Below are 23,343 nucleotides of genomic sequence, written 5' to 3'. Positions count from 1 at the left end.
GTGGCGCCATCTAGGAGCTATTACATATAGTAATTTTCAATTTTACTGCCATCTATCGATGCTTTGCAAAACTACTTGAATATTTTCTTAAAATTATAAAGTAGTTCGATTTAAAAATAATAGATGGCGTGCAAACAAAGAATGAAAATTGAGAAAAATTTTCCGTGTGTGATTTTAATTTCTACTATTTTGTTACAGATACACCATATTGCGTCGAAAATATCATCAAAGGAATTGATCCCAGTATAAATTATTATAAAATTAAATAGAAAACTGCATCAAAACGATAAACCAACAAAGTCAAATTTTTTGTTTAATTTACCTGCTACAACAATTTAGAATTAATTAGTATTTTGCTCCTATTTATATCATTTAAATATGAAAACAAATGCAACATAATTTTATAATCTATTCAATACTTAATATTACATAATATCTTATACGGTATACCTAGTTATATTACTATTGTTGACTTCCAAGTATACTATTTCAAAGAAATAACACAGAAATTAATACAATTTATAAATGTGTACTTGTGTAATATGTATGTACCTGCTAAGATATTAACTAATTGAGCATTGTCATATTCATAGTGAGATTATCGAAACTTACTCAAAATATTTATAACTTATCACGCTAGTTTCACAACTTCTAAAAATTCTTTGTTCAGCTTATCCGTCATGAAAATAATAATGTATGAAAATTTAACTCAAGAAGTATATTTTAATAGATAGTGAGTTTATTAGCAAGTCGTGAAACTGGCCCACAGTATTTTAAGGAATATATTGTATTCCTGTTATTTAAAAAAATGTAAAATATATGAATAATAAATAAAAATACAAGTAATGAATGTTTTATTATCAACACATTATAATACAATCCATTTTTATATCACGCTTGCAGGATTATTAAGTTTTTTCAATAGATCGATGTGCGTTTTGATTCCCTTTTATTAAGTTATTTTAGTATTGGCTGGCTATTTTTGTTTTACATACATAGTAATACTTAGGTACACAAATTTCAACCTTATCTCTATGTGTTGAGTTTCAAAGTTATATCAATCGAAAACTAACGCCCTCTGTTGTGGAGTAGCTGAATGTTTTCGAATTTGGAATTTCTGTGCAATGAGAAACAAAACAGCTAATATACCTAGGAATGTTATACTAAAATAAACCGTAACATTGTGCGTTAGGGTACATATTGAAATGCTGAATTTATAACCTAAGTCAGTTTTTACTCAAATTAAGCTGTCCAATCAAAGGCATAGTTTACTTGTAGTGTACTGTATAACTATCGGTTTAAAAAATTAAAATATGTGTGGGTTTGGCTTTGGCGACACTGGTTTTCATACTCATTATGACACTATAGCACTTCTATATGTTTTTACTGTTCTGTGATAAAGATATTGCATATAGGTACCACAAAAGAATTTAAATTCAATATGATCCGAGTTTAATAATTTTATTAAAAAAAGTGTAGGTATTGATTGTATTAAGTAGGTATATAACATTTTTTGTATGAAATTCAAATGAAAATATAATATGTATAACTATTCAAACAACTGTACAATAATTAAAATGTGTCTTAAATGATATTCATGTTTATTTTCAATCTTAACTTTAATGCACAAATAGAAACACTTTAGGTATGACGAAAGATTTTGAAATCCTCTTCCATAATGTGTGTATACCTTAGATGTATACGCATGTATACGTTTACTATACAAAAACCCTATATTTTGGTAATATACTTAAATTTAATGAAGATAAAAGCCATTTTCCAAAAATTATTTATTAACTGTGCCAAAACAGCTCGCAGGCATCGCAGGTGTCATGGCGTAGGCGTGACGTCACTCTTTGGTAAATACGTAATTATTTGTACGCATTGCGAAGAAAATTAAAAAAATATTTATTTCATATGTTTTATAGAAACGAATTTCAAAGTTTATAAGTGGTGTGCAGTATTGCAGTGAGAATCCACATAAAAATAATGCTCAAAAATGTGTTAGTAATTATTTCAAGCGAGAAAATAATAAGAAATGATTGTATAAAGTTGGCGCGGAGAACCCCGAACCATGTATTTACGTGAATTCGCAATTATATTTCTGTTCTGAGTCGATAAAGCATACGTGAAACAATAGAAAATAAATAAAAATGCGTATTCTCAACATTTAATACGATCATTGATGGATACTGTCGTCATGCCGTGATCCGTCATCCAGGTGCGCATCGACTGCGGTGCGGTGAGGCGGCGACGTGTCGTTCACGGGCGGCGGCGACGCGCTGTCCGGCGGCGGCGGCGGTGGTAGGCTCGACCTGCAACAAACGTTTTTAATTGTATAATAAATCTTGAGGCTAATCCATACGCTTTGTAAACAATGGCAAACAGCAAACACCAAACACGACCATGTGGAGAGCTGTTTGTATATGTTTGTCTGTTTGTGTTGGTGTTTGCCACTGTTCGGCGCCGGTGTCGGTTTTTCTTCACAGGAAAGGTTGTTTGGAACAGTTCGCGATGTTTCCATACGCTTGGTATACGTTCAGTGCCGCTAAAAAAAATTAGTGAATTAGAATTACGATATAATACGAACACTGAAAATATACCCTATTTGTACGACTTACCTTGTACGATTTTTGTGAATTTTCCACCATCGCCTTCGTCTTCTTTTTTTGAGTTCATTTTGTTTGAACTTATAATAAAAATAACTCAAACCGAAAGTGATTGCTGCCACAACCTCGAGCTCGACGTCCGCCATATTTGCCGATCCACAAAATTGTAGAAAACGAGTCTAAAAAATTGCAGGTAATGACAGGGCAATGTGCGCTGACATTCATAACATAGGTAATACTAATACTAAACAAACCATACAGAGAAAGCGCAAGAAAAAAAAATCGTACCTATATAAAAAGTATAAGCGTAAAGCAAACAACTAATGACCTATTGAACCCCATAATTTGATGAGGCTAGTTTTACATACTGTTTATATTTTGTGAGGTTCTAAAAACTAGCCAAGTCAAATTATGAGGTTCAATAGGTCATTCATGAGGTTCAATATATTATATATAATTTAAATTAAAAAGAATCATATTTTAGAATAAAGCGCGTCACACACGGTGAAGATTTTATCTTAAGATACTGTTATATTTTATATTACAGTATCTTAACGCATCTGGTATCAGCGTTCGGACCATCATTTTTCTTTTTGTCATTGCGTACTAAGACTCCTGTAGAACCGCCATCCTGTTACAAATGACCCACAAAATTTCGCGTCATTTGTAACAGGATGGCGGTTCTACAGGGGTGGGTGGTACGCAATGACAAAAAGAAAAATGATGGTCCGAACGCTGAAACCGGAAGCGTTAAGATACTGTAATATAAAATATAACAGTATCTTAAGATAAAATATTATAGTATCTTCACCGTGTGTGACGCGCTTAAACGTTGTTACATCTTTGTAAATAAATTTCTGGACTGTCTACAGAACTTGGCCCACATTTAGATCTCATTTCTTTTTTTGGCAAATTACTTAAGTCAATGATTGAACTCGGCTCCAATTTTTACATTTATGTTTTTGTTGGCATTATATTCAAGTCATGCATAACTTATAACTTATAATATTTATAAATTATATTATCGTATAAATATAATTATATTTATCGCGACAAAACCAAACGTTTATCTCGAGAAAAAAAGAGCGCCAAAAGAATGGCCAAAAGTGGTTTATCGCAGATAAAACCAAAACTAAAAGTAATTACCATGTAATTACACAAAATGCACTGACAAATATCTTGCAAATGTTTTAATATAATTGTTTATGAAAAAAAAATCATAATAAGTATTAGTTACCATGTCAAGTAGAAAACGTAAAAGTGTGAAAATTAGAGCTAACTTGGTGATTTTTTTTATCGAGTAAATTTTAATATTTTATGTTTTATCATCTAGTTTGATACATATTTTATTTTTTAGATTTGGTCTTGAATATTACACGTATCATCTAATAGAAGATTGGTTATTTTGCTTTATGCCCCCTCTTAAAACACAATTTTGCGATGCGAAACCTTACGAGGTTTGTAGAAGGTTTGTACTTTGTAGCAACGCTCACAGTCACAGTCGCATAAACACCGTTTGTTATTCGCAAGGAAGACAAATTGGATGTGCCTACTAAACCAGTTCCTTATCTATTCATGACATACAAATACAGGGTGTTCATTGCAATGATGTTTTTTATGTTTATTATATTGTTTTTATTAATTCATGAAAATATCTTTTGTATATTCTTTTGTAGTTTTTAATATTAACGACCTTCGTGACTTTTCGTGGCATAGAATTAAGTATAGTAATAAGAGATTTGACGTACCTACGCTTCCCATAAAAATTATGTAGTTACTTTAGAAATCATTAATTTATTGTTAGTTATTTGTCTGGTAGCAAACTGATGCGAAATGGGATTTTGAAAGTTTATGTTATGAAATTGTTCTATGAGAAAAACTTTTGAAACATTTGTTTTATTGGCAGTACATTACAATAGCTAAATAGTTCGAGAGGTTTATCTTTAAACTTGTTTTTAATATTAATAGACCGTACAAGTTTTTTGATTATTCTTAGTTGTAAATTTGCGATCCTATCTATGTAAGTATTAAATGTGCGTCCATAACTTGTGATACCGTACTGTATTATCGATTCTGCCAATGATCTGTAGACACAAAGAAGAATTTTGTATGGTACTTTATTTCTGATGATATATAATTTTGAGAGTATGGCCCTAAGTTTATCACACAGATAATCTATATGATGGTTCCAATTAAACCTATTATCAACAATTAGTCCTAAGTAAGTATAGTAAGGTACTTGGTCCACACATTCACACGAGCAGTCCGAGTTATAATATGTAGCTTTGTGAAGACATACGTGATTATGTGCAGTCACATGTGCAGTGATTTTAAAATTATTAAAGTTTTTCAAATGGCTCGAGTGTACATGTACTATTTTTGTTTTCTTAACATTTATGACAAGACCCGCATCGTGCGACCCATAGAAATCTAAATAACAAGACACTAGAAGTCGTAAGCGTGCGTGACCTTGTCGCCACTCAGGTGATTTGCACATCACCAGTGCATTCGTCACTGTTCAGTTGCTCTGGAGACGTATGAGTGTATACATGGTGTGTTTCAGCAATTCCCATTGCGGAAATTCTTCCACAAGTTGTAGTTATACTTATAAAGGAATAATATTTCATCGGAAAATATTTTTTTTTAGAAATAATGCCGTTTTTCCTTAAAATTATAGAATATTTACAAGTATTACGAGTGTCACCATAGTAATCGAAATAACAATGAATGACACAGTCGACCATTCTTATTATCACGTTTGTTCGTATTGGAGCAAAAAGTCTCATATACTTAGGGATGTTATTCTAAAATAAACCGTAAATTCGTGCGTTAGGATACATATTCAAAAGCTTAATTTAATAGATAAGTTAGTTTTCACTAAAATCAAGCTGTCCAATAAAAGGCATAGTTTACTTGTGTGTACTGTTTAGCTTTCGGTTTGAATGTGTTGATTTTGGCGACAGCGGTTTTCACGAATTATGACATTATAGCCCTTCTATGTGTCTTGCTATTTAGATTTCTATGGTGCGACCACATTAAGATACGCGTAAAATCTTCCTGTAACTGTTGAGCTGCAATATTAATATTTTTGTCTGAGGCTATGAGACATGTGTCATCAGCATATTGATAGATAGAACAGTTGTTGATGACATGTTGCATATCATTAACATACGCCAAGTACAATAAAGGTCCTAACACAGAGCCCTGTGCTGTACCCTCGGTGACGGTCATTTCATTGCTCATTTCATCGCCTACTTTAACACGAAATTTTCTATTAGCAAGATAATCTTTAAACCATCCCAGAAGAGGTCCACAGATACCAGAGTTATCTAGTTTGTGTATAAGAGTGTCATGCCTGAGTGTATCGAATGCCCTACTATAATCGATAAATAACAGAAGTAGTTACATGTTTTTTGTTATCGAGACATGAGTTTACTTCATCTGTAAATTTTGACAAAAGTTGTGAAGTTTACTTACTTGGTTGAAATCCAAATTGAGAGACAGATAAAATTTTATTTACGGCATACACTAGAAATTCTGCATTTGTTCGGCTATAAATTTTTCCACGATTTTGTCTAATACCGGAAGAATGGTAATCGGGCGATAATTTTCATACTCACTTCGCGATCCCTTTTTGTGAATAGGTCGGATTATCCCAGTTTTCAACTCTATAGGATAAATATCCTATGCATCTATGCTAAATAGCATAGATGCATTAATAAATTTAACGATAATGTCTACGATTTTAGTGCATATATTTTTTATGTCAATGTCGTGGCCATATCGTAAATTTGCTCATTTCATGATATGATTGGCCATTTCACGAAATGGTCGCATTTCGTGAAATGGCCAATTTAGTTTGGCCACATCATGATGTGGCTTGAGCAGATCAATGATAAGAAATCGTGTCACGATATGGCCAACTAAACGCGCGGTTTTTTCATGAAATGATCAAAATTATTTGATCCTATCGTAAAATGATCAAACTATGTTGGCCATTTCATGAAATGCGACCATTTCGTGAAATGATCGATCATATCATGAAATGAGCAAATCTACGATATGGCCACGACATCAATACATCAAATGTTGTCGAGTCCAGGAGCTTTGTTGATATTAAGTTTTTTTATTATATTACATACTTTTTCTCTGTTAGCTTTTTTAAGTAGCATTGATTTATTTTGTGGATAATAATAATCATTTTCACATAATAGACGCTTATTGCATTTAGGAATAATTTGTTTAATACTATAATAAAATTCTTGTGCAAAATTGTTAGCAATTATTGTTTTAATGTCTATGTTATTTTTATTAAATGTTTTTAAGATACAATTGTCAATAGAATTTTTGCAGCGACCTGTTAATGAATTCAGAATTTGCCATAAAGCATGACTGTTGTTGTAGTTTTGATTAATTTGATTAAGATAGTAATTATTTCTTGATTTTTCTATGAATTTGCGCGTTTTGTTACGTAATTTATTGTATTTTAGTCTAAGTATTTTATTAGTCGGGTCATTTTTCCAGTCAATAAAAGATAAATCCTTATTTTTACACATAGTTTTTATGGTGGTAGTTATCTAAGGATCTTTGTTTCTTTTACTTGATGTGGAAATTATTTGTTCAAATTGTGATTGATTATAACAATTTTGGATGGTAGTTTTTAAGTTATCATATAATTTATATATGGACACTCTGTATTCGTAAAATCATCCCAGCTAACATGATTTTAAGCAAATTATTAAGTTTATTGTTATCACATTGTTATCTATTTTTCGAATGGCTTTAACGTCACCCTGTACCTGTGTTAATTATTGTCCAATGCACGACAATACGATCATACGGTGATCAGCCATTGCAATTTGCAGTGCCGTATATCTTTAAGAGATTCAATTACTCACAAAAATCTAAAATTCAAACTAAAGCAATACTTTTTAGTGAATATAAATAAACTATCATAAAAAAAACCTTCTATTACTCTAAAATATAATTAAACTGTTCATTCATAAAATAATAAGAACTTATTACTAATTTTATCTAAATATAAATACAAATAATACAAAATTATAGATTCACGGAAGGATCATACTGTATGTTTACACGGCCAGCAAGATTACCGATGTCGCTCGTCACTAAAAATTTTCTAAGTAGAGGGTACTTAGAAAGTTTTTATTAGGATTGAGAACTAACAATAAGTATTAAAACATATGTAGCGGTTTGTGGGCTTATGGTGCACAGAAAAACTTGAATGAGTTTATGATTGCATCAATGTAAATTAGATCACAAGAATTAATATTATGTTAAATAAATAAATAAATAAAATAAATAAGAGCGCGCCCGAGTACCTGGACATTTCAGTATGAACATTTACTTGTAACAAGAAAATATGACCTTGAATGACGCCTGTATGTTTTTTATCCACCTAACTTGGCAAGTGGGTGTGAAAGGGATAAAAACACACATACAGTGTGTTGTCTCTTTCTATCGCATTAATTAGGGTATTGAATAAAAGAGAGCCACTATATAAGAAACGTTCAATTAATTGTTACTTCTCCAGGCTTGTTAATTGCTCCGAGGCCATAATATTGTATTCTCTTTGGTGCGCGCGAGCTTGCGGGAGGCGGACGTCACAGATAAGGTATTATTTATTTGCTACACTTTTTCGTTGACACGTAAATCGTAAAAAGACCAAAGAAGAAATACTAATGGCAACGTTCCGCAGATTCTGAAGGAAAAAAATGATTCTATTCGGTCCGGTGCAGGTAAGTTTAACCCTTATCTCTAAAATCAAAAATGGCCGAGATATTCGCCCTCAAAGATTGATGATAAAACCTAACCTAACCTAGTGACTTTCCCTATCTCCTCATGTCTTTTTTATATTGTGTCAGACACTGCCTTAGCTCCGGCGCTACGGGAAGTGTAGCCCTTCCGCCCTTGCGTGACAAAGCACGGTCACGGCGGGCGAGGGCTGCTCTCCCTCCGCGCCTCCGGCTTTTTACATACACTCTTGGCCCTTGGAGGCTTGGGGTAGGGCAGACAAGACCACGTGGAAATTGGAATCGGGGTTGACAGCTTCGGTTCTGTGGCAAGTCTTATGATAATGCAATGCTTATTTTAGCGTAACGTTTTTTAGCTAGATTCGGACTTTCGCAGCTTAATATTGAATACATAATATTCCATCATTGAAAAAAATAACATTTTACAACAATCCGTCATGTATCTTGGTAATTATCAAGTTTAGAGAAAAGTTGCCCCAACAAAACATGCTTATTTCAGCGTATTTATTACGATAAAACAATAATAAATAGGTGTTAATGATACCAACATCCATTGAAAATTTTCCAAGTCCTAGCTCCCTTGAAACTCTGAGGGCGAATATCTCGGCCGTTTTTGATTTTAGAGAAAAAGTTTTTTTCTATAAAACATGCTTATTTTATTTTTAATTGGTATAAGCAACTTATTTATTATTATTCGTTACTAGCTTCCGCCCGCGACTCCGTCCGCGCGGATGTCGGTCTTCGCGTGGATGGTTTATTTCTCCATTTTGAGTTACTCTGACAATGACATCTTATAAATATCTATTGGACCCAAATACAGCTAGGCCTATAATAATACGCAACGTGTGTTCGCGGTTCTACAGAACAACGTCTATGGATAAAACTGAAAAATTAAGATTAATTTTTTTTCTACGTATTTTTCCACGATAAAAAGTATCCTATTTTACGCCCAGGATAATAAGGTATAATTATTATACCAAGTTTCATCGAAATCGAACCGTTAGTTTTCACATGATGTCTTCACATACAGACAGACAGACAGACAGACAAAAATTTTTTTAATCACATATTTGGGTTTGGTAACGATCCAGTAACACCCCCTGCTATTTATTTTTTCAATATTTTCAATGTACAGAATTGACCCTTCTACAGATTTATTATATCGTCGATTAAATGGAAAAATGACATTTTTCAAATTTTTTGGAAAATAAGATTATCACCTAAAACGAGTCTACTTATATGATTCTTTTATATGTAAAAACGACACTTTAAAAAGTTCACGCTAAGTTCACTAGATGTCGCAAGTGTCATTTCGATTCTCTGTGGTCATCCGCCATTATGATTGTAGAAAAATGTCCCTCTTTCATTTGCCACCGGCCACGACACTGAACACACGTGCGTTTTTGAAGAAAAGTGACATTTCTTAAAAAATTATGTTTGGATGAGACTATAAAAGGTAAGAAATATTATAGAAAAATGTATTTCTTTGAGAAATTACCTTGTTACTTTGAAATTGAACTCCAACCATGACAATATCTTAAATAGAAAAAGGTCATTTTTAAAAATGTGACTACGTTTTGTGAAATGGAGTTAGTGAAACATGACATATTTGGACAAATTACATTTTTCTATATAGTTTTTGCACATTTAGTTGCATGAAGTTTATCAGAAAAATGTCATAATTTTTAATATGACTGTGTTTGTTTATGAAAAATACTTTTTGTATGGATTTTGTAAAGAAATGTCGTGTATCTTGTAAAATTAAACGCATTTTATGAGATCTTAGCGTTAAAAGTACATGTTAATAATTATTATACTACTAGCTTTTGCCCGCGACTTCGTTCGCGGGGAAAAGTTACTTTCGGCAGTATTTTGTTTTGACCAATAGAGGGCGCTATATGTCCGGAATAATTTTTTTTTGTAATAAAAACTATCCTATGTACTTTCTCAAGTTCCAAACTATGTCTGTACCAAATTTCACACAAATCGGTTCAGTAGTTTAGGCGTGAAGAAAAGACCGACAGACAGACAGACAGACAGAGTTAATTTCACATTTATAATATTAGTAAGGATTAGGATTTGTTGATTCTATTATTTTATAATTTTTATTTCATTTTTATATTTATTATACTTTTTAGGGTTCCGTAGCCGAATGGCAAAAAACGAAACCCATAAAGATTCGTCATGATTGTCTGTCTGTCTCGTATGCCACAGCCATTTTATTCCGAGACTATAAGGAGTTTAATTCTTTGTTTTAGGATGAAGCGTGGTGAAAAAATGATAAAAATGATTATGTCCAAGGGACTTTCTGAAAATAATCTTGAGAAGAATGAAGAACAGATAACTAACGTATCTGAAGTAGGTGTCCAGGGCTATATCTCAGCTACAGAGAATATAGAACCATCAAACATAGTATCCACATCCAAATTTTGCGAGATTATTAACGTAGAGCCACTGCAAACTGATTTTAATTCCATACGCACTCCATTGAATAATTTGAATAACAATGTTCAGACGTCGAATCTTATTAGCAAAAATTCTTTTTCGGATTCACAAATTACTCCATACCTGCCGATTGATCAACCTGGGCCTAGTAGGATTATTGTGCGAACACCCGTAAGTGATTCAGTATCAGAAGAAAGTACTGACGTTCTCCATTCCAAGATTTCAAGCAATATAATAATATCGGAATCGGATATATCCTCTGATGATGACGATAGTTGTTCCAACTCCATACCTGATAGTCAAAATGACTTCTCGCCTGACGATACAGATAATGACCCGGATTTTGTACTACGCGAAGATCTTGCAGTGTCATCATCTTCGGAGGATGAAACCGCTACAATTAATGATAATACAGTTCAGGATGGAAATGATAAAGCGAAGAAGGGCAGAAAAAGAAAAGCTGTTCCTGAAGAATGGAGAAAAAATAAAGCTAAGCTATTAAGAAATTGTGGAAAAGCGTATATATCGACATCGAAGTCACAAAAACCAATGCCGGAAAGACAAATGAAACCAACATGTACTGAAAAATGTAAACTGAAATGTTATAACAAGATTAGTGAGGAGAAGAGGCAACTTATTTTTATGAATTTTTGGAAACTGGGAGATTTAGATAAGCAACGTCAATTTATCAATAAACATGTAACTGCAATTAAACCGAAGTACAGATATATTCGCGAAGGAAGTACAAGAAAAGATTATAATCATGCATTTAATTTTGAAGTTGACAGAGATTTAATTCGAGTTTGTAAGACTTTTTTAAAAATACTCTGGGTATATCAGACAGACCGATTAGAACAGTAATTTCAATGCAAAACTCTGTAGTTGGGGGTTTTCTGAAAGATGACAAAAGAGGCAAGCATGGTAAACACAATAAGCTTGACACTGCAATTATTGATGGGATTAAAGAACATATCAATTCTATACCTAGAATTGAAAGTCATTACTGTCGAGCTAGTACGAGCCGGGAATACATTGAAGGAGGTCTCTCTATTGTACAATTACATAGAGACTATGTTACAAAATGTCGTACAGAAAATGTTCATCATGCTGATTATCAAATATATTACAATATATTTACCAAAGAGTTCAATATTTCATTTTGGTCTCCAAAAAAGGATCAATGTGAGGATTGCGCAGCTTATAATAATGCAGAAGATAAAGAGCCGTTAAAAACCAAATACGACTCTCATCTTTTTTTAGAAAATCCGTGCTTGTCATATTTTTTTTTTATGTAGAAAAAAGACACTTCTTGCTAGAAATGATTCTATTTCTAAAATAAATAATTAACACACACACCACCTTAAACCCCTCGTAAATACCTTCTAAATGATATATGACACTTCTATGTAAATATAACACTTTTATAGAAAAACGAATTTTTATGAAACTAAAAAATTCAAACGGTTGTACTGTAAAATTTGTACTTTTTGAATAAGGTCATTTTTCTATTTAACCGACGATATACTAGCAATGCCCTGCGGTTTCACCCGCATAGATAGCGATATCGTGACAGTGAAAAGTCTACTATCTATAGGTCGGACTATAGGTTTAATTTTTAATCACATGAAAATCACCTTTACTCCGTCCCGCACTACGGCCTGTGCTACGGCCTGCTCATTGTATTGAACATTATACCTACTATTTTCTGTAGATTCGTTATATCTTTTGAATAGAATATCCAATTTTTTTCATTTAAAAAGTATTTTGCTGGTATTGAAACAGTCTATAATAAAGCATCATTTAATGGGATAAGGATTGATATATGTGTATGGATAACATGGTTTAATTACTGTCGGCACTTCCATTTTCTTTGAAAACGTAAAAAAGTTGTTGTAGTAACATAACTACTGAAGATGGACATATGGTATCGCGGACTTTCTTGTAGATATTGATCCATTCTATAATACCGTAGAACATTTTTTTGTTCTATCTTCAATAGATTCCGCAGCGCACGCGATGACAGCATTTTTATTAAGGAATTTTTTACACCTTGGGTTACATTATTGCATTTTTGGTAAGGATCTCTAATTTTTTTGAAAATGCAATATAGCCTATGTTGCTCAGTGAAGATGCAGCTTTCTAATGGTGAAAGAATTTTTGAAATCGGTCCAGTAGTTTATGCGTGAAAACCATACATACATACATACATACTTACATAATTACAAACTTTTCCTCTTTATAATATTAGTATAGAGTATAGATTAGTATAGATGTATATAGACTGATCAGATAATTAGACATCTTAACTCAATACATTAGCATTTACCTATCGCTTTTATTTTGATTTAGAAAAATGCCATGTTTATGTTGAAGTCATTCATTTTTCAATTCCCGAATTCTTCCCTTAGTAAAAGAAACTTGCATTGATGAGTACTTTCAGCTGCTTTATTAAAAAATATGATCTACTTAGGTATATAATTTTTTACTTTAAAATTTAATTCACAAGTGGATTCAGGGCAACTAGCTAGTTTTTTTTAAATATTGGTGTCTTATTGGACACTGGGAGCTATAGTTCCCACCTTTCCAACCTTTTTACAAGAGAGAATATATACTTCCCCCTAACCATTAACTACCCCCACCACTAACCCCTCTTTTGTGTGTACTTTTGAAATCTACGACCCAAAATTACCCAGGAACATATATCTTCCTTTTTTGTTAACTCCTCCACAGGCTCGCGTTTGAATAAGGGTTAAATAATCAATAAATATTTGTCTAAACACCCCTGCTATGTTCCTTGCGAACAAAATTTTATTTTAATTTTATTTTTTCAGGATCTGATGACCGGTCTGGTTTGCTTATGATCTGAAGGAGTCATTTTTAGACCATTTTTAGGACAGGCTGCTCAAATAACGTTCATTCAAAGGAAGTTAGTAAAACAACATTTTTTCATTATGGTTTATTAATTCTTAATTAAATTTAAACTATCATACACAGTTAAACCTACTCAACCAACATGTATGGAACAGCTGTTTTTTTTTCGCGATTTCAGAGTTGCCGTCTATGGAACCAAGATAGTGTGGAAATTTTCTTCTATACCCTCTTTCTATATTCATCCAAGCATCAGCCGTTGTTGGCATCTGAAAACAATCAAAATGAAGTAAATAATATATTTATTTCAGAGAACATTGCCAGAAGAAGTTGGTGAAGTTGATAATGAAGAAGTTGGTGAAGTGGGGAGAGCCACACCAAAACCGTCCGTGCTCCGTCGTCGTTCCGCTGTGTCATTCAACACACCGGAACGGCAAATGTCCAATGCCTTTGGGCAATTGGCTAATATTTTAAGGAAAAGGCAGATTCCACCACCACCACCAAAAGAAGACGATGACTGCGACCTTTATGGGAAATTATTAGCAAAAAAACTGAACTGAAAGTTCAGTTTTTGAAAATGACTAAATGAAAAAAAATTCCAAATGACAGGAAATTATTTATGTATGATATAGACACATTGTTTATAAAACGAATAAAAGAGAGGCACTATAAACTAGCGACCTGCCCCGGCTTCGCCCGGTGCAATGGCGGCCGGCCGGTACCGCCGCAAACGCTACGTCCCGCAATTTTTAAATCTGTAATATCTTCGAAAATATTCACTTAAATCATACGGTGTAAAGGGCCATATAGATCTATATTAAATGAACAATGTATTCAAGGTATTTAATTCGTTAAGGATTAATGGTGTATTGGTTAAAATCGCTTCGAAAATTAACCATTATTTGTCGTAAAAAGTGAATGACAAAAAAAAGTTATTGTGGGTTATCCATAAGAGATAGACATATACCATCGCGGACTTTTCTGTAGACCTTTTCAATGTGTACAATACTTAGTACATTATTTTGATAAAACTCATAGGGTTCAGCCTGCGTTTGCAATGTAAGCGGAAAAAATGTAATTATTTACGACATCACATTAGAAACCTCAAAAATAACAGTACTTCTCCACTATTTAATGGATGTTATTATGCATATAAACCTTCCTCTTGAATCACTCTATCTATTAAAAAAAACCGCATCAAAATCCGTTGCGTAGTTTCAAAGATTTAAGCGTACAAAGGGACATAGAGACAGAGAAAGCGACTTTGTTTTATACTATGTAGTGATGTGTCTATATCATACATATATGTACATATATGTATATACATATACAACCTGTTAAAAATTTTGCTTATTAATTTTTATTTTCTTTTTATTTGCTATATTTTTATTGTTTATCAACTTCTTTTTTGCTGTGTGTATAATTTTTAAGTGTGTTTGTTTTTTTAAGTGTGTGTGTGTATAATTTTTTTATAATTTTTTCTTTTCTCTGTTTGTTTTTGGTTAGTTTTTTTTATTTCGATGAGAATTGTTTTCTTTTTTATAATTATGTTTTTACTTAATATATTATGTGATGTCCTTTTTTTTTGTTCTATTTTATTGTGTACATAATCATCCCTAGTACTTTTAACTATGTCACTGATCGAATGGGTTGCTTGGAAGAAATTGCTTGTAGCAATAAAGCCGCCTTTTGACTAAATATGTCCTATTAAGTAAAATTTGTATTTTCTGTTTGTGTGCAATAAAGCTTCTATATAAATCTATATTAACTATATAAAAGAAAGTCGTGTACTCGTGTATGTTCCAAGTTCCAACACTTATAACTCGAGATCTGCTGAACCAATTTTCATGGTTTTAGATTAATACTCTTCGTCAGGGCAAAGACAACCGAATAGCAGATCTAGCCAAAGAACTCGGATTTGATGACGAGACAATAGACAAATTGCTGCAACAGTGGCATGGAGTAAATTTTGTGCAATGGACACATGACGTTATTGACTTTTGGATTGAAGTTCGAAATTACAGAAACGCTGCAGGAATTAATACCTTTCAAGAGTTATCTGATCTCGCTTTATCTGCAATGTCCCTTCCTCATTCAAATGCTGAAGTGGAAAGAGCATTTAGTGCTATGAATATTGTTAAAAATAAACTAAGAAACAAAATGGCTGTAAATACTTTAAATAGTATTCTCTTCATAAGAAACCAACTAAAAATAATGAAGAAAACCTGTTATAGCTATGAGCTCCCGAGCGATGTGATCTCTGCTGTTGGCAGAAATTTGAAATACTCAAAAATTGATCCATCTCAACCGTCTACATCAGTGGATCCGTCACCGTGTCAAGATGACGAAGAAATACCAAACGAAGTATTTAATGTGGATTTCTAACCTAACGTTTTGATTTACTTAAGTAAAATTGTTTTTTAAATACTTATGTTGCTTTTTAACTTGTAACTAAGATTAATAATTATTATTGTTATGATTAAAATTATGTTCCTTAACAAATAACTTGTAATTTTATTTAATACTTAACCCTTGATAAAATTAATTAGTTAGTGAATTTTGGAGATTTTTTTAGGTTAAAATATGAAGAAAGCTGGAGATTTTTTTTTCTGTGTGCTGACAGCACTGTACCTACTCTGGTCAGTGTTGCCAACTCAGTGGAATTTCCACTACATCTGGTGGTTTAGCTCCCCCATTTAGCGGACAAATATTGGTTTTAGTGGCTGGTGGATTTTCCTAGTGGTTTAGATGAGTTCAATTAGTGGTAAGGTACGACTTTCAACCACTAGAAAGATTTACATAAATACTCAAAAAGAACGACTTGAACTATGTGAAACAAGGGTATGATTTTGTGTCATGGTGGTAACAGAACGAAGATTCGGGAATTCCCCGAAAGTTGTTTGTCTATTGCTTGAATATTTTTGATTATAGAATTTATTACTATTGATCTAAAGTATGATTTGATTCAAAAGGTTATATGTATGTTTATTCTGTATTTGTGTACAAAAACAATAATAATTGTCAGTCGGTTGGTAACGCCGCGGCCGGTAGCTTCTAGCTTGTCGTATTTTAATTAATTTTGTGAAGTAATATGGTTTCACAATAAATATGCCGAAACCACACAAAAATTTCTTTCACAGAAATTTATTCTTCACATACTCTAGAAGAAGCAGATTCTTCTGAAGATGATCTTTAAATACATATATTGTAACAAAAATAAAAATTACTTAGTTCAAATAGATGTTATTTACAAAATCGCAAAAAATTCGCCAACGGGCATTCAATATTTACATGTCTCTATCCAGAGAAAAAGATATCCATCTTTTAGTGTTTTTTCTGGTGGTTTTAAAGACCGAATACTTTAGTGGATTTCTGGTGGGCCACGGCCCACGAGGCTCCAATATGTGGGTTCGAAAAAAAAAAGTTGGCAACACTGATGGCTGGTTCACACTTTGATTAGTGTGAGTGCAGGTGATTAGTGCGAGTGCAGGTGTGTAGTGCGAGTAGTGTCCAATTGACTGCGAGTGCAGGTGATTAGTGCGAGTGCAGGTGTGTAGTGCGAGTAGTGTCCAATTGACTGCGAGTGAAGGTGATTAGTGCGAGTGCAGGCACGCTGCGAGTGAGGGGGAAGGGAGGGCGCGCGGGACGTGGCTACTCGCAGTCCACTCGCAAAAAAATAGAACACGCTTCTATTCACTTTACTACACAGCCTACTAAACACTCGCACTAAACAGTCGCTGTCCACACGTAGTACTACTCATCACCTGCACTCGCACTAATCAAAGTGTGAACCAGCCATGACTCTGGTATGCCGTAGCCCGTATGCGCCTGGCGCCACCGCCACGTATGCGCACGAGCTTGTGGGAGGCGGACGTATTTATTTGTGATTTGCTACACTTTCGTTGATTATATTGTAAAAAAATGTCTGATTGGTCAGCAACTATGACACTGAAATTTTTGGAGGCGTATAAAAATAAGCCATGTCTTTGGAATATCAAAGATGCCGATCTAAGAATCGGCAAAAGATTAATGACGCTTGGACTAACCTCAGCGTTGTCATGAATAAAAGTGTCAAGGACACGTCAAGGAGCTGAAGAATAAAAAAGAAGTTTTAATGGCAACGTTCCGCAGACATTTCAATCGAAAAAATGATTCTATTCTGTCCGGTGCAGGTAGGGTTGCCAACCGTACTATAATATATAGTATTGTACTATATTTCGGGTCTGCGTACTATATACTGTTGAAAACATATATAGTACGCAAAAATACTATATTTTCAACACCGACAAATGTAACAAACAAATCCTTCATTAAAAAAAATAAGAACACTCCTTTTCATTGTTAAGATGGCTAAGTCATATAACCTATTCAAACTCAAACTCAAACATTTATTTATTCAATTAGACTTCTTCGAGAAGTACTTTTGAAACGTCAATACATATTTTAAAATTTACCACCGATTCGGAAAGCAGTATCTATGGAGAAGAATCGGCAAGAAACTCCATAGTTGCTCTTTTAAATCATTTCAATATTACAATTTTAATTTTACAAAATATGTAAGTAATTGTACGTATATATTATCATAATATGCCAAAGAACTGACCTGTGGTTTTTACGCGACAACCCTCCATGGGTTTTTATCTTCCATATATTCCTTAATGCTGTAATAGGCTCTCTGAACTAATACGTTTTTTACATAATTTTTAAATTTAGCACTACTAAACTCTTTAATACTATGAGGAATTCTGTTGTAAAAAAGTATACCTTGGCCCATAAATGAATTTTTAACTTTAGCTAACCGATAAAATGGCATTTCAATTTTATTTCTGTTCCTTGTGCCATATCGGTGTCTATCTCCTACTCTTGTGTGTAAGTCTGCGTTTTTGTGTACATATAAAATATTATTAAATATATACTGTGATGGTACAGTGAGGATACCAGTATTCTTAAAGAGATCTCTTAGTGAGTCCCTAGCACGTAAATTATATATAGAGCGTATGGCTCTTTTCTGAAATATAAATATAGTTTCTATATCTGCAGCCCTGCCCCATAGCAGAATTCCATAGGACATAATGCTATGAAAGTAGCTAAAATAAACCAATCTAGCCGTGTCTTCATCGGTGAGATGCCTTATTCTTCGAACTGCATATGCAGCTGAACTAAGCTTAGCAGCGGTGGTGGCAACATGGGCCCCCCATTGTAGCTTCTCATCTAGTGTCAAACAAAGAAAAACAGTAGAATCCACAATCCACAGGGTATAATACCTCCCCGTTTAAAATAATATCCCTTTTCACCTTTTTTACATTTGGAAGGATAAATTCTACACAATTTGTTTTTTTGCATTTAATAATAAATTATTAGCAGTGAACCAATTGGATATGCGTAAAAACTAAAAGAGCAGAGTTTACTTCGTCAACATTTGTGTCATGTCTATCCACATTCAATATTAATGAGGTATCATCTGCAAACAGTACTATTTCACACATATCCTGCAAATAATAAGGTAGGTCATTAATATATACTAAGAACAAAAACGGTCCTAAGATAGATCCCTGCGGAACACCTATGTTAATCGGCACACCGCGAGATTTCTCTCCATTAACAACAACGGTTTGTACCCTGTTCTGAAGATATGTAGCTATGAGGTCCTGAGATAAACCTTTAATACCATAAAAATTTAGTTTCCGTAATAGAGTGGTATGTTCTACACAGTCAAAAGCCTTAGAAAGGTCGCAGAATATCCCCAAAGCATTCTTTGAATTTTCCCATGCTTTATATATAATATGTGACAAAAGAGCTATTCCAGCATCAGTGGTAGAGCGCCCCTTTGTGAAACCAAACTGTTTGGCGTGCAGTAAACCATTTGATACTGATATGATCATGATATGATATGATATGATCATGATGATATACGCAATATATACCAGTGGCGAGAAGAAAGAAACAGAAGTAGTGTATCATTGATAAAAAATGAGCTTTTGATTTATATTAATCTAAAAATTGAATGTGACAATTTAAAACAAAGTTGCTTTCACTGTCCCTATGTCCCTATGTATTATGTATGCTTAAATCTTTAAAACTACGCAACGGATTTTGATGCGGTTTTTTTTAATAGATAGAGTGATTCAAGAGGAGGGTTTTAGTATATATTTATTATGTTTTAGGCAAAGCGGGCGAAGCCGCGGGCGGAAAGCTAGTTTATTTTAAACAAAAAGCTGTTACACAGTGCAAGAAGTGCAAAAAATATAGTATTTATAAAAATAATAATAGTTTAAAAAAACTAAAAAACACGCTTTTAGGTCGGTTTTCTATAAATAGCGTATTTTTTATTTTTTTTTACTATTATTTATTTTATCAAATTAGTGTATTGTCATCGGTCCTCAATAAATCTACAAAGTTTGAACGAAATCTGGCCGTTTAAAGTGGGTCAAAATCGCGCCCAAAGAAGTCGGTTACAAACATACAGGTGAAGCTAATATAAAGCGTGTAATAAAATATATTTGTCTATTTTTTTTGTATTTCCCATTAAATACTATATATTTTTTTAATGTACTATATTTTTTACACCTTATTTTGGAAAATACTATATTTTGATGATGAAATGTTGGCAACCCTAGGTGCAGGTAAGTTTAACCCTTATTATAACGCTGGGAAACCTAACCTAACCTAACCTTCCCACGTCTCAGATTGAAGTAAATCGTGTTTTATTTTTAGCTTAAACCTAATTGTTTTCTTTTTTATAATTATGTTTTTACTTAATATATTATGTGATGTCCTTTTTTTGTTCTATTTTATTGTGTACATAATCATCCCTAGTACTTTTAACTATGTCACTGATCGAATGGGTTGCTTGGAAGAAATTGCCTGTAGCAAGAAAGCCGCCTTTTGACTAAATATGTCCTATTAAGTAAAATTTGTATATATCGTTTTTTATTGTACCTATAGTGCCAATGATTCAATAGTTTGCCATTCGGTATAAGTTACGGAATAATAATAATACACCATAAACTCACGCTACTTTCCCATGGGGGAAGCCCAAAAACCACAGAACGCCATCAGCTACGATCCTTACATTATTTGTTTTACTTCGGCAGATGCGGGAACTGTTAGTTCCAATCGCCGATATGCCGGATCGCATGTGGCGATTGGAACAAACCTGCATCTGCTGCTATACAGGCCGGAAGATGGAGTTACATGGAAATGCGGTGAGTACATATACTTGCTCAACTGTATTTTCTTTATATCCTAGAAAGTATTTTGTATGTTCGCAAAACTTACATGCAGTAAACATGAGATTGTGATACCCATAGGTATCCGCTTTTATAACAAGTTGCCAAAGTCAGTTACAGAACTTAGCGATGGAAAGTTCAAAACCCACATCAAACTTGTCCTTATCAAAAATGCATATTTTATGATTGAAGACAAGGAAGTTTGGCAATAATTCCTTCAACACATATGTGGCTTCCCTGGCAAAATTATTGGATTTGATTGACTGCACATACAATATGATCTACCAAGGACATTGTACAAATCTCTACTTTACCTCTTACCTTACAACTACTTTACAATAAAATTAATAAGGAAATTAAAATTAAAAAATTGAATAATCATAAAATAAAATAAAGTATACTTATGTGGCTAGAGAAGTTTGACTACGACGAAATTGAAACCTTGCTAGGATCTATAATTTAAGCGTGCTTAAAGAAAGGAAATAAAAATTATAGTAATAAATAAATATTATATTGATATACTTCACACATAAAAGCACATCTTACACGCAAACACACACACACACACACACACACATACATACTCACACTCACACTATCACACACACAAACATTAAAGCGCTTTCCACCTTTACTTGTAATTTTTAAAATTTTCTTTTGTATAACGTAGGTATACTGTTAAGAATTTAATGGGAGAAGCCACTGGCTCCTGAGACACAGTATTTAACTAATTCAGGAGTCTATGGATTCATATATAAGCTGTACCTATTTCTTTATGTCAATAAAGTTTTTTATTATTAATTATTAATCATAATTTCTTTTTTTTTAGTAACCGACCCCGGCCTGTACCAGCAGCACCGGCACGCAGCGTGTGGCAAATAGGGCTCCAACAACGTGTTGATTATGGGGAGCCCTGGACTCATCAGGGCTCCCCCAATAAACTATGAACTTTTCCTCGTTTTTTATTTTATTGCCCTTTGAATCTAATTTCCATCACACATACTATCATGAAGTGAAGAATTTCAACAGGTTTACCTGTTACAAGTCTTCACACAGCTTTAGCTGATACTGATAATTTTTTAAACCAACAAAGACAAAATAATTAACTAAATCCACTATTTTGTTTAATTTACCTGATGTACTACAACAATTTAGAATTATTAATTAGTATTTTGCTCCTATTTATATCATTTAAATATGAAAACAAATGCAATATAATTTTATAATGTATTCAATGCATAATATGTATTAAGTACATATCTTATACCTAGTTAATTAGTTATATTACTATTGTTGACTTCATAGTATATATTGCAAAGAAATAACACAGAAATTAATACAATTTATAAAATAATGTGTACTTGTGTAATATGTTACCTGCTAAGATATTAATTTGAGCATTGTCATATTCATAGTGAGATTATCGAAATTTACTCAAAATATTTATAACATAACATTTCGCTAGTTTCACAACTTCTAAAAATTCTTTGTTCAGCTTAGGCCGGTTGCAGAGCTTCACCGACCATCAGTGTGTACGTCAGTCGCGCTTGTCATATGTATAATGTATGGAAATTCATAAAACCGTTCATAGCTAGACCTACCAATGACCATACGCACGCGAATGAGTTGTGAAACTAGCGAAATGTTATGTTATAAATATTTTGAGTAAATTTCGATACTGTTATTTAAAAAATGTATAATATATGAATCCATACTAATATTATAAATGCGAAAGTAACTCTGTCTGTCTGTCTGTTTCACGCCTGATCAACTACTGAACCAATTTGCATGAAATTTGGTATAGAGATATTTTGATACCCGAGAAAGGACATAGGATAGGTTTTATCCCGGAAATCCTACGGGAACAGGTTTTTCTTTGAAAACGCGGGCGAAGCCGCGGGCGGAAAGCTAGTAATAAATAAAAATACAATTATGTAATGAATGTTTTATTATCAACACATTATAATACAATCCATTTTTATATCACGCTTGCAGGATTATTAAGTTTTTTCAATAGATCGATGTGCGTTTTGATTCCCTTTTATTAAGTTATTTTAGTATTGGCTGGCTATTTTTGTTTTACATAGTATTTCTGCTCTTCTTTGTCTTATGTTATTTCTATAGTCCACCAATTGCTTCCAAGTAAATTTTCCGCGCATCATAAATTCATCGATACATTTAAAAAATCATTTATATATGATTATTCAAGGAATCACGTTTCAAAGGCTGGATATAATACAAAATTTATTTGATTTTAAAATCAAGTTTTCGTATGAATTAAAGATTTAAAATAAAGCCAGGACTATTGTTATTAATAGACGCGTGATAAAGTTGTAGTGTCATTCCATGCCGGGAGGTAGAGGCTCTATAGGCTTCGGCACAGGCTGAGGGAACGTCTCCTGAAATAAAATAATTTTC

At 33.1% G+C, this 23,343-nt stretch overlaps 2 protein-coding genes and 3 long non-coding RNA genes across 8 annotated transcripts in view; 3 read left to right on the top strand and 2 right to left on the bottom strand.

Annotated features, from left to right (window-relative positions):
• Nucleotides 1-23,343, top strand: part of LOC149907259 (uncharacterized) — a 62,953-nt gene that overhangs the window by 28,132 nt on the left and 11,478 nt on the right. Inside the window, exon 21 of one of the 2 annotated variants that reach the window (XM_090103620.1) lies at nt 199-1,297. The exons of the other annotated variant lie outside the window; for it this stretch is intronic. Within the exon in view, the coding sequence (XP_089959746.1) occupies nt 199-269 (71 nt within the window). The 3' untranslated portion in view covers nt 270-1,297. Of the gene's footprint in view, nt 1-198; nt 1,298-23,343 lie in introns of those variants that run through there. 2 annotated transcript variants of the gene reach the window in all.
• Nucleotides 1-23,343, bottom strand: part of Sym (symplekin scaffold protein) — a 90,973-nt gene that overhangs the window by 57,579 nt on the left and 10,051 nt on the right. The window contains exon 13 of one of the 2 annotated variants that reach the window (XM_090103622.1): nt 22,856-23,324. The exons of the other annotated variant lie outside the window; for it this stretch is intronic. Coding sequence (XP_089959748.1) covers nt 23,265-23,324 — 60 coding nt within the window. The 3' untranslated portion in view covers nt 22,856-23,264. Of the gene's footprint in view, nt 1-22,855; nt 23,325-23,343 lie in introns of those variants that run through there. 2 annotated transcript variants of the gene reach the window in all.
• LOC149907263 (uncharacterized) lies at nt 1,758-2,781 on the bottom strand. Its single transcript, XR_016456914.1, has 2 exons — nt 2,622-2,781; nt 1,758-2,315 (listed from the first exon to the last, which is right to left on the bottom strand). It is a non-coding gene; the product is annotated as an uncharacterized LOC149907263 (long non-coding RNA).
• LOC149907262 (uncharacterized) lies at nt 8,206-15,278 on the top strand. Its single transcript, XR_016456916.1, has 3 exons — nt 8,206-8,244; nt 13,660-13,754; nt 14,008-15,278. It is a non-coding gene; the product is annotated as an uncharacterized LOC149907262 (long non-coding RNA).
• On the top strand, nt 17,541-21,878 carry LOC149907261 (uncharacterized). 2 transcript variants are annotated; one of them, XR_016456931.1, is made up of 3 exons: nt 17,541-17,868; nt 20,791-20,901; nt 21,755-21,878. It is a non-coding gene; the product is annotated as an uncharacterized LOC149907261 (long non-coding RNA). The 2 variants fall into 2 exon arrangements; XR_016456930.1 differs by lacking the exon at nt 17,541-17,868 and having other exon boundaries at nt 20,322-20,901.

This window comes from Colias eurytheme, chromosome 7, assembly GCF_061535395.1.
Source record: "Colias eurytheme isolate Ceu_HAF_F1 chromosome 7, ilColEury1 Martin Lab GWU primary, whole genome shotgun sequence".
Classification (NCBI taxonomy): Eukaryota; Metazoa; Arthropoda; class Insecta; order Lepidoptera; family Pieridae; genus Colias; species Colias eurytheme.
Note: the sequence above shows the minus strand (reverse complement) of the source record. Positions and strands in the feature narration are given on the sequence as shown.